At 49.1% G+C, this 16,470-nt stretch overlaps 1 protein-coding gene across 1 annotated transcript in view; it reads left to right on the top strand.

Annotated features, from left to right (window-relative positions):
- The window catches only part of DLG4 (discs large MAGUK scaffold protein 4), a 62,178-nt gene that overhangs the window by 36,297 nt on the left and 9,411 nt on the right, over window positions 1-16,470 (top strand). The window contains exons 3-15 of the mRNA XM_053463655.1: window positions 6,411-6,464; window positions 6,877-6,927; window positions 7,230-7,354; window positions 7,576-7,745; window positions 9,189-9,325; window positions 10,507-10,651; window positions 11,579-11,717; window positions 11,854-12,010; window positions 12,089-12,191; window positions 12,423-12,543; window positions 12,815-12,985; window positions 14,090-14,126; window positions 14,661-14,688. Coding sequence (XP_053319630.1) covers window positions 6,411-6,464; window positions 6,877-6,927; window positions 7,230-7,354; window positions 7,576-7,745; window positions 9,189-9,325; window positions 10,507-10,651; window positions 11,579-11,717; window positions 11,854-12,010; window positions 12,089-12,191; window positions 12,423-12,543; window positions 12,815-12,985; window positions 14,090-14,126; window positions 14,661-14,688 — 1,438 coding nt within the window. The remainder of the gene's footprint in view (window positions 1-6,410; window positions 6,465-6,876; window positions 6,928-7,229; window positions 7,355-7,575; window positions 7,746-9,188; window positions 9,326-10,506; window positions 10,652-11,578; window positions 11,718-11,853; window positions 12,011-12,088; window positions 12,192-12,422; window positions 12,544-12,814; window positions 12,986-14,089; window positions 14,127-14,660; window positions 14,689-16,470) is intronic.

A 16,470-nucleotide genomic window follows, 5' to 3' on the forward strand; every position in this document is an offset into this window, starting at 1 on the left:
AAATTATATGCTCTCCGGCCGTATAACTAATCCCGTCCTTATAACCCGTTATATCCTGTATATTCCTCATATTATATATTATATACTCTCCGGCCGTATAACTAATCCCGTCCTTATAACCCGTTATATCCCTGTATATTCCTCATATTATATATTATATGCTCTCCGGCCGTATAACTAATCCCGTCCTTATAACCCGTTATATCCCTGTATATTCCTCATATTATATATTATATACTCTCCGGCCGTATAACTAATCCCGTCCTTATAACCCGTTATATCCTGTATATTCCTCATATTATTTATTATATACTCTCCGGCCGTATAACTAATCCCGTCCTTATAACCCGTTATATCCCTGTATATTCCTCATATAATATATTATATACTCTCCGGCCGTATAACTAATCCCGTCCTTATAACCCGTTATATCCCTGTATATTCCTCATATTATATATTATATACTCTCCGGCCGTATAACTAATTCCGTCCTTATAACCCGTTATATCCCTGTACATTACCCATATTATATATTATATACTCTCCGGCCGTATAACTAATCCCCTCTTTATAACCCGTTAAATCCTGTATATTCCTCATAATATACTAATACACATGAATGGTAAAACTGTATTTTATCTAAGAAACAGGAATACATGTATTTTAACATTTTGGTATCTATTATGCAGCATAGTCAGCAGATATTTTATAAAACTTTGGAAAACCAACAGCCATTTTAAGGTCCCCCCCTTAATTCATAATGCACTTTTCGTATAGATATGCCCCTCTGCCCCCAGATATGCTTTATGATCCCCATTAATGCCACTCTGCCCCCCAGAAATGCCACTTTTCCATCCCCCCAGAATAAACCCCAAATATAGGCCGCACCCCACTTTGAAGACTTACAGTGTGGGAGAAAAGTGCAGCCTATATTGGGGCAAATACGGTATATTATATACTCTCCAACCCGTATAACTTATCCTGCCATTATAACCCATTCTTTATATACAGGGATATAACAATATCAGTACTGCTATATGTGCATCGGGCCGATTGCTCAGACAATGATTTCCGCCATGTCGTGGAGGGCGCCACCTCCTGTCCACTCGGTGGAATTGTAGGCGTAGGAGTTGCAGGTAGAGCTGATACAGGCTGTTCTAGGTCCTGGGGTCACTCTGCACCCGTAGAACCCCGAAAGTTGTATGGGGTATGTGGGTCTCAAAGGATGGATGCCGTAAGGCTGGGATGATGGTGGGATTTGGGGAGTGTTGTTTGTGGTTTGTCTCATCTCATCTTTGTAAATGAATGAACGTAGAACATCCTTCCCCCATTTCTCTTCTCATCTTTCTATTTTCTCGCCATTCCCCCCATTTCTCATCAGACTCATTTTCTACCCTTCCAACATGTCTCTCCATCTCCCATTTCTTCTCTCTCCCCCAGATCCCTGTTCTCCTTCCTCCTGTTGTTCCATTGCCCATTCCCCCCCCCCCCCGGTCCCTGGGTCCTGCCAGCTCTCACCTCTCATTCCCATTTACTCCCCCTTCTCCTTTTTGTTTCTCCTCCACTCCCTCCATCTTCCCCCTCCCTCCTTTCTCTCCTGATCCTGGAGTCCCTCCTTCCCTCCCTGGCTTCCCCATCTGTAAGCATCCTCTGCGCTATTTGACAGAGCCCAGGGTAGATTCCCAGATAGATGCCCCAGACTCAGGTTGCCTCGCAGCCCTTGGGATCTGACGATGCTGCTCGCGCCCCTCTTGCTCTACATTTGGCGAGAGTGAGGAACGCAGGATCCGTCCTAGGCTGAGGAAACCATCGCCTTCATCTTTCTTCCTCCCTCTCCTCCCATCCTTTCTCTGTCTCTGTCCATCAGACCCTCTCCCTCCCACCCCCTCTCTCGCTCCATCTCTCTCTCTCACAGTGGATAGGGGGGGAGAGATGTTTGTTTCTGTTTGGTATGCAAAAAAAATGGGGAGACGGTTTATCAGCAACGTCAGGAAAGCAAAGAAACAGAGACAGACGGTGAGTGAGAGTGAGTGTGAGCAGCAGATCGTGACCAGCAAATGGGAGTGAGCATCAGACTCTATGCTTTTGAATGAGAGTGAGTGTGGGCATCAGATCATGAGCCGGTGAGTGTGAGCAGCAGATCCTGAGTTGGTGCATGAATTGGAGCGACAGATCCTGAGCTGGTGGGTGAGTGTGAGCGGCAGGTCCTGAGCTGGTGGGTGAGTGTGAGCAGCAGGTCCTGAGCTTGTGTGTGTGAGTGTGAGCAGCAGGTCCTGAGCTGGTGGGTGAGTGTGAGCAGCAGGTCCTGAGCTGGTGGGTGAGTGTGAGCAGCAGGTCCTGAGCTGGTGGGTGAGTGTGAGCGGCAGGTCCTGAGCTGGTGAGTGTGGGATATGGTTTGTGTCAGTGTGTGTATGTACGGGCTGGGTTTGTATGATTGTGTGTGATGTTGTGTGCCGCGGGTGTTTGTGTTAAAGCATTTATCGCGCAGGGTCAGTCTGTTTGTGTGAGATCCGTGGGTGATCTTGCACCGGCATATTGTGTACTGCAATGAATTGTGACATATTGCGTGATGTTGTGATATGCAGCCACTTGCTGCTGCATGGCAGACGCAGCACCGTATTATGTGACACGCAGCTGATACCGGGGCTGTCCACCGTGTCGGGATATAGTGTGCTGCTGTGACATTATATAGCACATGTAATATGTTATAATGTACGGAGAGATTGTGATATAATAGGACGTGTTGTGCTCTAATGACGCTGTGATGTAATGTGTCAGATTGTCTGGTGACGGGGGGGGGTAATGCTGTCTGCTAAATACGTTGGGATATATTGTGATGAAATAGGATGTATCGCATTTGCCGGTGATGGGGGATAATGTGATATCTGGATTCTGTTGGTATATACCGTGGTAGAATGGATTGTATCGGATAGGCGGTCGTAATGCTGCATCTGGAGTCTGTTGGGATATATCGTGATAGAATGGGTTATATCACATATGCTGGTGATAGAGGTGGTAATGCTGTATCTGGAGTCTGTTGGGATATATTGTGATAGAATGGGTTACGTAGGATTGGGTGGCTATGGGGGGGTTATGCTGTATCTGGAGTCTGTTGGGATATATCGTGATAGAATGGGTTACATAGGATTGGGTGGCTATGGGGGGTAATGCTGTATGTGGAGTCTGTTGGGATATATCGTGATAGAATGGGTTACATAGGATTGGGTGGCTATGGGGGGTAATGCTGTATGTGGAGTCTGTTGGGATATATCGTGATAGAATGGGTTATATCACATATGCTGGTAATAGAGGTGGTAATGCTGTATCTGGAGTCTGTTGGGATATATCGTGATAGAATGGGTTACATAGGATTGGGTGGCTATGGGGGGTAATGCTGTATGTGGAGTCTGTTGGGATATATCGTGATAGAATGGGTTATATCACATATGCTGGTGATAGAGGTGGTAATGCTGTATCTGGAGTCTGTTGGGATATATTGTGATAGAATGGGTTACGTAGGATTGGGTGGCTATGGGGGGGGGGTAATGCTGTATCTGGAGTCTGTTGGGATATATCGTGATAGAATGCAGTATCTGGAGTCTGTCGGGATATATCGTGATAGAATGGGTTAAATCACATATGCTGGTGATAGAGGTGGTAATGCTGTATCTGGAGTCTGTTGGGATATATTGTGATAGAATAGGTTACATAGGATTGGGTGGCTATGGGGTGGTAATGCTGTATGCTGGATACGTTGGGATATATCGCGATAGAATGGGTTGTATCGGATTAGCTGGTGATGGGGGGATAATGCTGTATGCAGGATACGTTGGGATATATCGTGATAGAATGGGTTGTATTGGATAGGCTGGTGATGGGGTTGGGAAATGCTATATGCTGAATACATTAGGATATATCTTGATAGATTGAGGTATATCGCGATATTTCATGAGACGCTGTCATACCCTTTGGGTGACTGAGCACAAAATTCTCCTCAAATGAATGTGTATTTTGTTAGGAGGTGTAAAATGACGCATTTATATGGGGTATGAATGAAAGTGCCTGGCTGGGCTCAGTGACGGCGCATGTACGTCACTCCTTCACACGCCATTCCCTCATTCCTCCTCCTTTGCCGCCGCTTGTTTATTCTGATGATTTTCCAATCTCTGTATTCCCAGTAACCCCAAACGCTGATATGTGAGACAAATGAAATGGTTAAAGTTATTTGTTACGAGAAATAAAGCTAGATTTAACCATTTATTTCCCCACATCCAGAATCTGTGCAGGAAGCATCGGGGTGTAAGAGTGCCGCGTGTGGAGTGTCACGGCAGGAATAGCAGAGAGGGCTGCGGGGCAGGATGGAGGGGCAGTGACAGAGCTGTGTGTGTGGGGGGTTAGTATAGGAATAGCAGAGAGGGCTGCGGGGCAGGATGGAGGGGCAGTGACAGAGCTGTGTGTGTGGGGGGTTAGTATAGGAATAGCAGAGAGGGCTGTGGGGCAGGATGGAGGGGCAGTGACAGAGCTGTGTGTGTGCGGGGTTAGTATAGGAATAGCAGAGAGGGCTGCGGGGCAGGATGGAGGGGCAGTGACAGAGCTGTGTGTGTGCGGGGTTAGTATAGGAATAGCAGAGAGGGCTGCGGGGCAGGATGGAGGGGCAGTGACAGAGCTGTGTGTGTGTGGGGGGTTAGTATAGGAATAGCAGAGAGGGCTGCGGGGCAGGATGGAGGGGCAGTGACAGAGCTGTGTGTGTGGGGGGTTAGTATAGGAATAGCAGAGAGGGCTGCGGGGCAGGATGGAGGGGCAGTGACAGAGCTGTGTGTGGGGGGGTTAGTATAGGAATAGCAGAGAGGGCTGCGGGGCAGGGTGGAGGGGCAGTGACAGAGCTGTGTGTGTGGGGGGTTAGTATAGGAATAGCAGAGAGGGCTGCGGGGCAGGATGGAGGGGCAGTGACAGAGCTGTGTGTGTGGGGGGTTAGTATAGGAATAGCAGAGAGGGCTGCGGGGCAGGATGGAGGGGCAGTGACAGAGCTGTGTGTGTGGGGGGTTAGTATAGGAATAGCAGAGAGGGCTGCGGGGCAGGATGGAGGGGCAGTGACAGAGCTGTGTGTGTGGGGGGGTTAGTATAGGAATAGCAGAGAGGGCTGCGGGGCAGGATGGAGGGGCAGTGTCAGAGCTGTGTGTGTGTGGGGTTAGTATAGGAATAGCAGAGAGGGCTGCGGGGCAGGATGGAGGGGCAGTGGCAGAGCTGTGTGTGTGCGGGGGGTTAGTATAGGAATAGCAGAGAGGGCTGCGGGGCAGGATGGAGGGGCAGTGACAGAGCTGTGTGTGGGGGGGGTTAGTATAGGAATAGCAGAGAGGGCTGCGGGGCAGGATGGAGGGGAAGTGACAGAGCTGTGTGTGTGCGGGGGGTTAGTATAGGAATAGCAGAGAGGGCTGCGGGGCAGGATGGAGGGGCAGTGACAGAGCTGTGTGTGTGCGGGGGGTTAGTATAGGAATAGCAGAGAGGGCTGCGGGGCAGGATGGAGGGGCAGTGGCAAAGCTGTGTGTGTGCGGGGTTAGTATAGGAATAGCAGAGAGGGCTGCGGGGCAGGATGGAGGGGCAGTGACAGAGCTGTGTGTGTGCGGGGTTAGTATAGGAATAGCAGAGGGGGCTGCGGGGCAGGATGGAGGGGCAGTGACAGAGCTGTGTGTGTGGGGGGTTAGTATAGGAATAGCAGAGAGGGCTGCGGGGCAGGATGGAGGGGCAGTGACAGAGCTGTGTGTGTGCGGGGGTTTAGTATAGGAATAGCAGAGAGGGCTGCGGGGCAGGATGGAGGGGCAGTGGCAGAGCTGTGTGTGTGGGGGGGTTAGTATAGGAATAGCAGAGGGGGCTGCGGGGCAGGATGGAGGGGCAGTGACAGAGCTGTGTGCGGGGTTAGTATAGGAATAGCAGAGAGGGCTGCGGGGCAGGATGGAGGGGCAGTGACAGAGCTGTGTGTGTGGGGGGGTTAGTATAGGAATAGCAGAGAGGGCTGCGGGGCAGGATGGAGGGGCAGTGACAGAGCTGTGTGTGTGGGGGGTTAGTATAGGAATAGCAGAGAGGGCTGCGGGGCAGGATGGAGGGGCAGTGACAGAGCTGTGTGTGTGCGGGGGGTTAGTATAGGAATAGCAGAGAGGGCTGCGGGGCAGGATGGAGGGGCAGTGACAGAGCTGTATGTGTGGGGGGGTTAGTATAGGAATAGCAGAGAGGGCTGCGGGGCAGGCTGGAGGGGCAGTGACAGAGCTGTGTGTGGGGGGTTAGTATAGGAATAGCAGAGAGGGCTGCGGGGCAGGATGGAGGGGCAGTGACAGAGCTGTGTGGGGGTTAGTATAGGAATAGGATTTATTATTATAACCATTAGTAATAAAATGTAAATGTTTTCTGTTTTTTAGGCCAGTTCCCCTCCTGTGATTGTGAACACAGATACGTTGGAGGCCCCGGCCTATGTAAGTGACACAACTGAGGTATAAATATATGCCGGTATATGTAGAGTCTGCCCCTCCCTCTGCAGGGTGACACAGGGAGCTGTGAGTCTGCCCCTCCCCCTGTGGAGTGCTTGTTAGAAAAATGCTTATGTTATCGTAAATATTATTCCTGATAAAGACATAAGAAAGCAGGGAATGTCTAGTCTATGATATATGGACGAGTTCCCGCCAACACGTCTACTCTATGTTGTTCTATATATATATGTGCAAAGGGTCAAGTCTAGGCCATTCTTAATTATGCAGCTTAAAGAGGTGTAACCTGCTATTAAAGGAAACTCTTTCTGAGGAGAATTCGACCATTATTTCAACCAACAGTGCTCCTCCCCCTGTGGGGTGTGTGTACATGTTTGTAAAGCGTGATTCTTTTTTTCAGGTTAACGGTACAGAAGCTGAAATGGAATACGAGGAGATCACATTAGAGAGGGTGAGAGTCGGGGCGGTAACAGTCAATAATAGTCAATAATAGTCAATGAGCCAAAGCCCCCCAGATACCTCCACTTTCCATTTTTCCTCCTCTTTTTCGTCCTTCCCCTGCCCTGTTATTAGCCCGAGATTTTTGTGATGCCGGCTCCCCCTCCGTTGCTGTGGGGCTCCGGTCTCGCAGTTTGCCGTTTGTACGGTTCCTTTGGCAGGATCATTCCCAGTCCTGGCTATGATTTTCTTGCTTCTTCTTTTTTCTTTATCTCTCCTTCTCTCCCTTTTTTTACGACTTTCCTTTCTTTTTAGGGTAACTCAGGTCTGGGGTTCAGTATTGCAGGCGGAACAGACAACCCCCACGTGGGTGATGACCCCAGCATCTTCATCACCAAGATCATTCCTGGTGGTGCGGCGGCCCAGGATGGACGTCTCAGGTACCGACCGGTCCGGTTACTGTTCTGTGCGGCCCATTTCTCCCTGCAGAACGTTGCATCTCCCGTTCCGTGATCTCTGCTCCTCTTCAAAATGTTTTCTTTGTCTCGCGAGTAAACACTCATTAGTAGATCTACCACGTGATGACCCTCTTTGCCTGCCATACATGATGGCAACACGGCTACATGTGATTCCCATGAATCACACATGCCTTCTCTTGCAGGGTGAATGACAGTATCCTGTTTGTGAATGACGTGGACGTGCGAGAAGTCACACACAGTACGGCCGTTGAAGCTCTGAAGGACGCGGGGTCCATTGTGCGCCTGTATGTCATGCGCAGGAAACCAGCATCGGAGAAAATTATCGAGATCAAACTCATTAAAGGACCAAAAGGTGAGAGGACCTCGGGTTTCTCCATCCTCAGACCTTCCAGCTGCTCTCAGATTACCTTCAGGTTAAATCAATTACAACTGCTAGGTGATTAAGACTAAGCCATTCTATTGTTTCTCACATGCAGTATGATAAGGAGCCAGGGGGGTTTTCTAGTAGATTGGGATCAGATAACACAATAGGTTCAGCTCTGTTATGAGGCCTGTCTGTGGGCGAAGATACCCCGGGGATGGCTGTACCCGGATCTCGAACATCACAGTGGTGTCACCAGGGGTCTATCTTGGGCCCCTACATGGGTCCCAGGGGTTCATTCTCCACCAATCTATCCGCATTACCGGCCAAAAGGCTGAGCCATGGGACAGCCCAGGTGCCTCTCGTCAGGGGGGTGCCATAAAGCACACAGGGGCTGCCTACCCCTGGGCCGGTCCACAATTGTTCACAAAGTGCAGGTCCAGCCTCGAATGTAGTGGGGTCATGTAGCTGAACTCGAGGCTGCTCACAGCTGCAGGGAAAACTACGGTTGAGGTAAGGGGGTGTGAGGGAAAGAGAAAAAGGGAGAGAGGAATGGAGGGAGTATGTATTATTGTATGTACGTTAGAGTGTAAAAGTGTATGTGTGTAAGCATGGACAAAGATGGCACTGAGAAGCTGTTTGGGAACAAAGATGGCAGACACAGGCTGTTTGCCTGATGCATTACTTTACATTTATCAATGCTGATCTCACCTGTACATGCTCACTAATTACATGTGAGCAATAGAAAGCGACCCCCTTATGTGTACACCATGGGGGCAACAATCATAACGTCCTGATTTTCAGTAACTGCAGGATGATTCCTCCCCATTGACTTATCTTTCCTCTAGGTTGATTCCTCCCCATTGACTTATCTTTCCTCTAGGTTGATACCCCCCATTGACTTATCTTTCCTCTAGGTTGATACCCCCCATTGACTTATCTTTCCTCTAGGTTGATACCCCCCCATTGACTTATCTTTCATCTAGGTTGATACCCCCCATTGACTTATCTTTCCTCTAGGTTGATACCCCCCCATTGACTTATCCTTCCTCTAGGTTGATACCCCCCCATTGACTTATCCTTCCTCTAGGTTGATACCCCCCATTGACTTATCCTTCCTCTAGGTTGATACCCCCCATTGACTTATCTTTCCTCTAGGTTGATACCCCCCCCCATTGACTTATCTTTCCTCTAGGGTGATTCTTAGCGGAAGTTGGTTTTGTGCTAGTGGGGGAAGTTGAGGAAATCAGAATAATAAAAGCATCGATATGCGAGTACAGCCACCTTTTCCCTCATGTATCACCTTCCCTGGGGTAAAATAGGTTTACTTTACAACTAAATGCCCCCAAACAGCAGGTACAAAGCTGTGACAGCGTTTCTGTTTGTCTCCTTTCCTTGTCTTTCTCATCGCCGTCTTTCTTTTCTTTCCCAAAGGTCTGGGGTTTAGCATTGCAGGGGGTGTAGGGAATCAGCATATTCCAGGAGATAACAGTATCTACGTTACCAAGATCATAGAGGGGGGAGCCGCGCACAAAGACATGCGCCTTCAGATCGGAGACAAGATTCTAGCGGTAATTTTAAATGCTCATATAACCCCTCCTCTTACTCCACATAACCCTCTCTATATTCCCTCCTATTACACATATAACCCTCCCTATACCCCCTCCTATTACACATATAACCCTCCCTATATCCCCTCCTATTACACATATAACCCTCCCTATATCCCCTCCTATTACACATATAACCCTCCCTATATCCCCTCCTATTACACATATAACCCTCCCTATAACCCCTCCTATTACACATATAACGCTCCCTATATCCCCTCCTATAACACATATAACCCTCCCTATATCCCCTCCTATTACACATATAACACTCCCTATATCCCCTCCTATTACACATATAACCCTCCCTATATCCCCTCCTCTTACACATATAACCCTCCCTATATCCCCTCCTATTACACATATAACCCTCCCCATATCCTCTCCTAATACACATATAACGCTCCCTATATCCCCTCCTATTACACATATAACCCTCCCTATAACCCCTCCTATTACACATATAACGCTCCCTATATCCCCTCCTATTACACATATAACCCTCCCTATATCCCCTCCTATTACACATATAACCCTCCCTATAACCCCTCCTCTTACTCCATATAACGCTCCCTATATCCCCTCCTATAACACATATAACCCTCCCTATATCCCCTCCTATTACACATATAACCCTCCCTATATCCCCTCCTCTTACACATATAACCCTCCCTATATCCCCTCCTCTTACACATATAACCCTCCCTATATCCCCTCCTATTACACATATAACCCTCCCTATATCCCCTCCTCTTACACATATAACCCTCCCTATATCCCCTCCTATTACACATATAACGCTCCCTATATCCCCTCCTATTACACATATAACCCTCCCTATAACCCCTCCTATTACACATATAACCCTCCCTATATCCCCTCCTCTTACACATATAACCCTCCCTATATCCACTCCTCTTACACATATAACTCTCCCTAAATCCCCTCCTATTACACATATAACCCTCCCTATAACCCCTCCTAGTACCCTATCACCCAACCATGTAACCCATCCTCTTACTCCGGATAGCCCTCTCTATATCCCCCCCGTATTACTCCATATAATGCTGCTGTTAGTCACATGACTCCTCCGTGTAACCCGTGTATGTTGTATTTATTGATTGGTTTGTCGTCCGTGGCAGGTGAATCACGTCAGTTTGGAGGACGTGATGCATGAAGACGCTGTGGCGGCTTTGAAGAATACATCTGATGTTGTTTACCTGAAAGTGGCCAAACCGACCAACGTTTATCTAAACGACTCCTACGCGCCCCCAGATATTACCACCTGTAACTATCAGCCTAACTCGCTATCTCTCATTCATTCTCTCTCCTCCTACTCGTTATCTCCCTCTCTGTTTCTCTCCTTTTCTCTCTCACACTCTCTCCCCTTCCCTTTCTTTTTCTCCCTCTCTCTCTCTCATGGCTTCTCTCTATTTCTATTTCTCTAATATTCTCCCTGTTTCTCTCTATTTTTCTCTCTCATGTTGTCTCTTTCTCTGTATCTATTTATCTCTGTCCTTTTCTCTTTTTATCTCCCTCCCTCTCATTCTCTATATTTCTCTCCCTTTCTTTTCCCTTCTCTCTATTTTTCTCCCTTTTCCTCTTAAATATTCTCTCTCTCTCTCTCTCTCTCTCTCTGTATCTCTTTATCTCTCTCCTTTGTCTTTCTATCTCTCTCCCTTTCTCATTCTCTCTCTTTTTTCTATTTCTCCCCCTTTCTTTTCCTTTCTCTCTATTTTTCTCCCTTTTTCTCTTAAACATTCTGTCCCTCTCTGTATCTCTTTATCTCTCTCCTTTGTCTTTCTATCTTTCACCCTTTCTCATTCTCTCTCTTTATCTCTCTCCTTTGTCTTTCTATCTCTCTCCCTTTCTCATTCTCTCTCTTTATCTCTCTCCTTTGTCTTTCTATCTCCCTCCCTTTCTCATTCTCTCTCTTTATCTCTCTCCTTTGTCTTTCTTGCTCTCTCCCTTTCTCATTCTCTCTCTGTATCCCTTTCCTTTGTCTTTCTATCTCTCTCCCTTTCTCATTCTCTCTCTATTTTCTATTTCGATCCTTTTCTGTGCCATTCTCGAGTCCTCCCCCTTTCTCTCTCGTTCTCCCTCTCTCTTATGTTCGGTGTATCTCTCTGCCTCTCTTGCGATTCCCCGTGGGTGCGTTGGGGTTTCTCTCTTGGTGCACCGATTAATCTAATTGCCCCTTTGATTTATCCCCAGCCTACTCCCAGCAGATGGACAGTGACCTCTGCCACCCAAGTTATTTGGGCCCTGAATACGCCTCAGTCATGACACCAACCTCCCCCCACCGATATTCCCCCATCCCCAAAGAACTCATGGGAGAGGAGGAGGTTCCCAGGTGAGTGTGAGGTGGGCTGAGGAGAGAGGGACGGTGGGCTTTTTCCTTTCTGGGATGGCCCAGGTCTGTGTAGTCCCTGTTATTATTATTATATAGGATTGTAATCGGAGTGCTATGTCGCTTTGTCGCATTGCAGGGAGCCCCGCCGGGTCGTGATACACCGCGGCTCCACCGGGTTAGGGTTTAACATCGTAGGCGGCGAGGACGGAGAAGGAATCTTCATCTCGTTCATCCTCGCGGGAGGCCCGGCAGATCTGAGCGGAGCCCTGAGGAAAGGAGACCAGATCATGTCTGTGAGTAACACGAGACATGCCGTTCGCCGTCACCCCTGTAACAACACGCGGTGGTAACGAACTCATCAACGTCCGCAGGTCAACGGGGTGGACCTGAGAAACGCCACACACGAGCAGGCGGCCCTGGCCCTGAAGAACGCGGGGCAGACGGTTACTATCATCGCACAGTACAAGCCAGAAGGTACGTAGCGTTGCTTCCTTTGTGGATTTGACGTTAAGGGCGTGTGGCCCAGAGTAGATGGATCCTGGAAGGGGCTAAACATCGCCCTTGCGTCCAGAGACTAAAAAACCTCGACACAAAGTCCCAAGAGCTCCCATAAATGGCCTCACATAATCGTTGCATGTCTCGTGTGAGACGCACAGCGCGTTGTTTTCCAAAAAGTGTGAACTGAGATCACCGTAATGTCTCCAGAGTACAGCAGGTTCGAAGCCAAGATCCACGATCTACGGGAACAGCTGATGAACAGCAGCCTGGGATCTGGGAGCGCATCCCTGCCGAACACCAACGGCGGCAAGAGGGGCTTCTACATCAGGTAAGCCGAGAGACCGCCAGGGGTGCGGGCAAAGGGATGGCCGGACCAAAGAGCTGACAAAAGAGAGAGCGACGAGTGGAGAACAGAAAAGGATCCATAAGACTAGGAGAAGAAGGTCCATAGGCAATGAGTGTGGCAATGGGTATTTTTGCCCCTTTCTCTGCCTCTTCCATACTAGCGTCCCCCGGCGTATGCTCCTTTAGCCCTGTTTCCTCTCCCTGTGGTGTACGCGGCCGCTTGTTCAGCCTCCATCTCTTGTCTCCACGTGCAGAGCGCTTTTTGATTATGACAAGACGCGGGACTGCGGTTTCCTGAGCCAAGCCCTCAGCTTCAAGTTTGGGGACGTCCTTCACGTCATTGACGCCACCGATGAAGAATGGTGGCAGGCCCGGCGCGTCCAGCCCGAGGGGGAGGAGATCGGCTTCATCCCCAGCAAGAGAAGGTAACCCTCCCCGAAGAGGTGCCTCGCCCTTGGCCCCGCTCGCCCATGGCCCCGCGATCCGGCCAAACCCACCTCCGCCACTGAAGATAGCTGGGGCCACCGCGTAATGGGACCTCTCCGCTGTCACGTGCGTTAAAGTGCGCATGGTGGCTGGAGAGACTCCGTCTCAAACACAAACGATGAAGGACGCGGTTCATTTAGGAACAATTAGGGTCCCTAAACAAATGCGTGAGATCTTGCCCCAAAATATTTACCGCCTTCGTGTTCCCGAACAGCCGTTTCCATCTTTCTTTATTATTTCATTTTATTAAAGGAACCACAGTATTTTTTTTAGCTTTTTCTTTTAGATTCTTGGCCTCCTGTTAAAAAACATCTCGGGGTAATAATAATAAATTAGTATAAAATATGATTTTATTTAATATAAAAATAATGATTTAATTTAGTTTAAAAAATGATTTTATTTAATATAAAAAAAATATTTAATTTAGTCCAAAAAATAATTTTATTTAGTGTAAAAAATGATTTTATTTAATATAAAAAAATATTTAATTTAGTGTAAAAAATTATTTTATTTAATATAAAGAAAAATATTTAATTTATTCCAAAAAATGATTTTATTTAGTGTAAAAAATGATTTTATTTAATATAAAAAAAATATTTAATTTAGTGTAAAAAATGATTTTATTTAGTGTAAAAAATTATTTTATTTAATATAAAAAATATTTAATTTAGTGTAAAAAATTGTTTTATTTAATATAAAAAAATATATTTAATTTAGTTTAAAAAATGATTTTATTTAATATAAAAAAAATATTTAATTTAGTGTAAAAAATGATTTTATTTAAATAAAGAAAAATATTTAATTTAGTCCAAAAAATGATTTTATTTAGTGTAAAAAATGATTTTATTTAATATAAAAGTAATGATTTAATTTAGTGTAAAAAATGATTTTAATTATTTCTCGACCCTCCGCACAGCTTTTGTAACTTAGGAGTGCGAGCGGAGGCTCGGGGGTATTAGCGAGGCGGGTGGGCGATCGTTAATAACCCCGCGCGTGTCGCCAGCTCCGCTCACGGCTCTGCTCTTTATGCTTTGTCTCCGCAGGGTAGAGAGGAGGGAGTGGTCCCGCTTGAAGGTAAAGGTGAGGAGGGCGCTGGGTGTTTGGCTTCATTAGTTTGGTGTTTATGGGAATTTCAGCATGTTAGTGTGTCCCTGGATATCTGGGGGGCTGCTCCTAGGATTTGGGGTCTCATAATATGCATGTCTGGGGCTATCGGGGGCCGTTTTTTTAGGTTTTGGGGTCCCAGTGGTGAGATAATATGCATGTCGGGGGCTTCTATTGGGGGGGGGCGTTCCTAGCACCCCTGATGTAATTGTGACATCACAATAATATTATGAGGCTGCTGTCCGGCGCGAGGCTCCCCTGTCACGGCCGCCCCGGTTCCGCACTGAGACCGCCGCAGTAAACAGGGGTCTCTGTGACACGGCACTCACCAAGGGCCGGCCCGGACGGCTTCTCTGGGTGTAGCATGCATGTTATCTGATTTTGGGGTTCACATCATGGAGAGATGGAGCCCAGATCTCGCCCCAGCGCTGTCTGTCTGTCTGTCTCACTAAAACGCTGTCCATCTGTCTCCCTCTCACTTACTTTCTATCTCTTCCCTCTGCTGCGTAGGATCGAGGCAGCACAGCAGGGTCTCAGAGTATGTATATTCATTATATATATGCCGCTACACCCCTCCCCCGCCTGCTGCTTCAATACACAGCTCAACAGCTCCCTCTGCTATTCCTGCATCTCCATCCTGCCCCGCAGCCCCGCAACCCCGCAACCCCGCACACGCAGCTCTGTCACTGCCCCTCCATCCTGCCCCGCAGCCCCGCAACCCCGCACACGCAGCTCTGTCACTGCCCCTCCATCCTGCCCCGCAGCCCCGCAACCCCGCAACCCAGCACACGCAGCTCTGTCACTGCCCCTCCATCCTGCCCCGCAGCCCTGCACACGCAGCTCTGTCACTGCCTCTCCATCCTGCCCTGCAGCCCCGCAGCCGTGCACACGCAGCTCTGTCACTGCCCCTCCATCCTGCCCCGCAGCCGTGCACACGCAGCTCTGTCACTGCCCCTCCATCCTGCCCCGCAGCCCTGCACACGCAGCTCTGTCACTGCCCCTCCATCCTGCCCCGCAGCCCTCTCTGCTATTCCTATACTAACCCCACACACACAGCTCTGTCACTGCCCCTCCATCCTGCCCCGCAGCCCTCTCTGCTATTCCTATACTAACCCCTCGCACACACACAGCTCTGTCATTGCCCCTCCATCCTGCCCCGCAGCCCTCTCTGCTATTCCTATACTAACCCCGCACACACACAGCTTTGCCACTGCCCCTCCATCCTGCCCCGCAGCCCTCTCTGCTATTCCTATACTAACCCCCCGCACACACACAGCTCTGTCACTGCCCCTCCATCCTGCCCCGCAGCCCTCTCTGCTATTCCTATACTAACCCCCCGCACACACACAGCTCTGTCACTTCCCCTCCATCCTGCCCCGCAGCCCTCTCTGCTATTCCTATACTAACCCCCCCCCACACACAGCTCTGTCACTGCCCCTCCATCCTGCCCCGCAGCCCTCTCTGCTATTCCTATACTAACCCCCCCCCACACAGCTCTGTCACTGCCCCTCCATCCTGCCCCGCAGCCCTCTCTGCTATTCCTATACTAACCCCCCCACACACACAGCTCTGTCACTGCCCCTCCATCCTGCCCCGCAGCCCTCTCTGCTATTCCTATACTAACCCCCCCACACACAGCTCTGTCACTGCCCCTCCATCCTGCCCCGCAGCCCTCTCTGCTATTCCTATACTAACCCCCCACACACACAGCTCTGTCACTGCCCCTCCATCCTGCCCCGCAGCCCTCTCTGCTATTCCTATACTAACCCCGCACACACACAGCTCTGTTACTGCCCCTCCATCCTGCCCCTCAGCCCTCTCTGCTATTCCTATACTAACCCCCCGCACACACACAGCTCTGTCACTGCCCCTCCATCCTGCCCCGAAGCCCTCTCTGCTATTCCTATACTAACCCCCCACACACACAGCTCTGTCACTGCCCCTCCATCCTGCCCCGCAGCCCTCTCTGCTATTCCTATACTAACCCCCCACACACACAGCTCTGTCACTGCCCCTCCATCCTGCCCCGCAGCCCTCTCTGCTATTCCTATACTAACCCCGCACACACACAGCTCTGTCACTGCCCCTCCATCCTGCCCCGCAGCCCTCTCTGCTATTCCTATACTAACCCCGCACACACACAGCTCTGTCACTGCCCCTCCATCCTGCCCCGCAGCCCTCTCTGCTATTCCTATACTAACCCCCCGCACACACACAGCTCTGTCACTGCCCCTCCATCCTGCCCCGCAGCCCTCTCTGCTATTCCTATACTAACCCCACACACACACAGCTCTGTCACTGCCACTCCATCCTGCCCCGC

This window comes from Spea bombifrons, chromosome 4 (genome assembly GCF_027358695.1).
Source record: "Spea bombifrons isolate aSpeBom1 chromosome 4, aSpeBom1.2.pri, whole genome shotgun sequence".
In the NCBI taxonomy this organism is placed as follows: Eukaryota; Metazoa; Chordata; class Amphibia; order Anura; family Pelobatidae; genus Spea; species Spea bombifrons.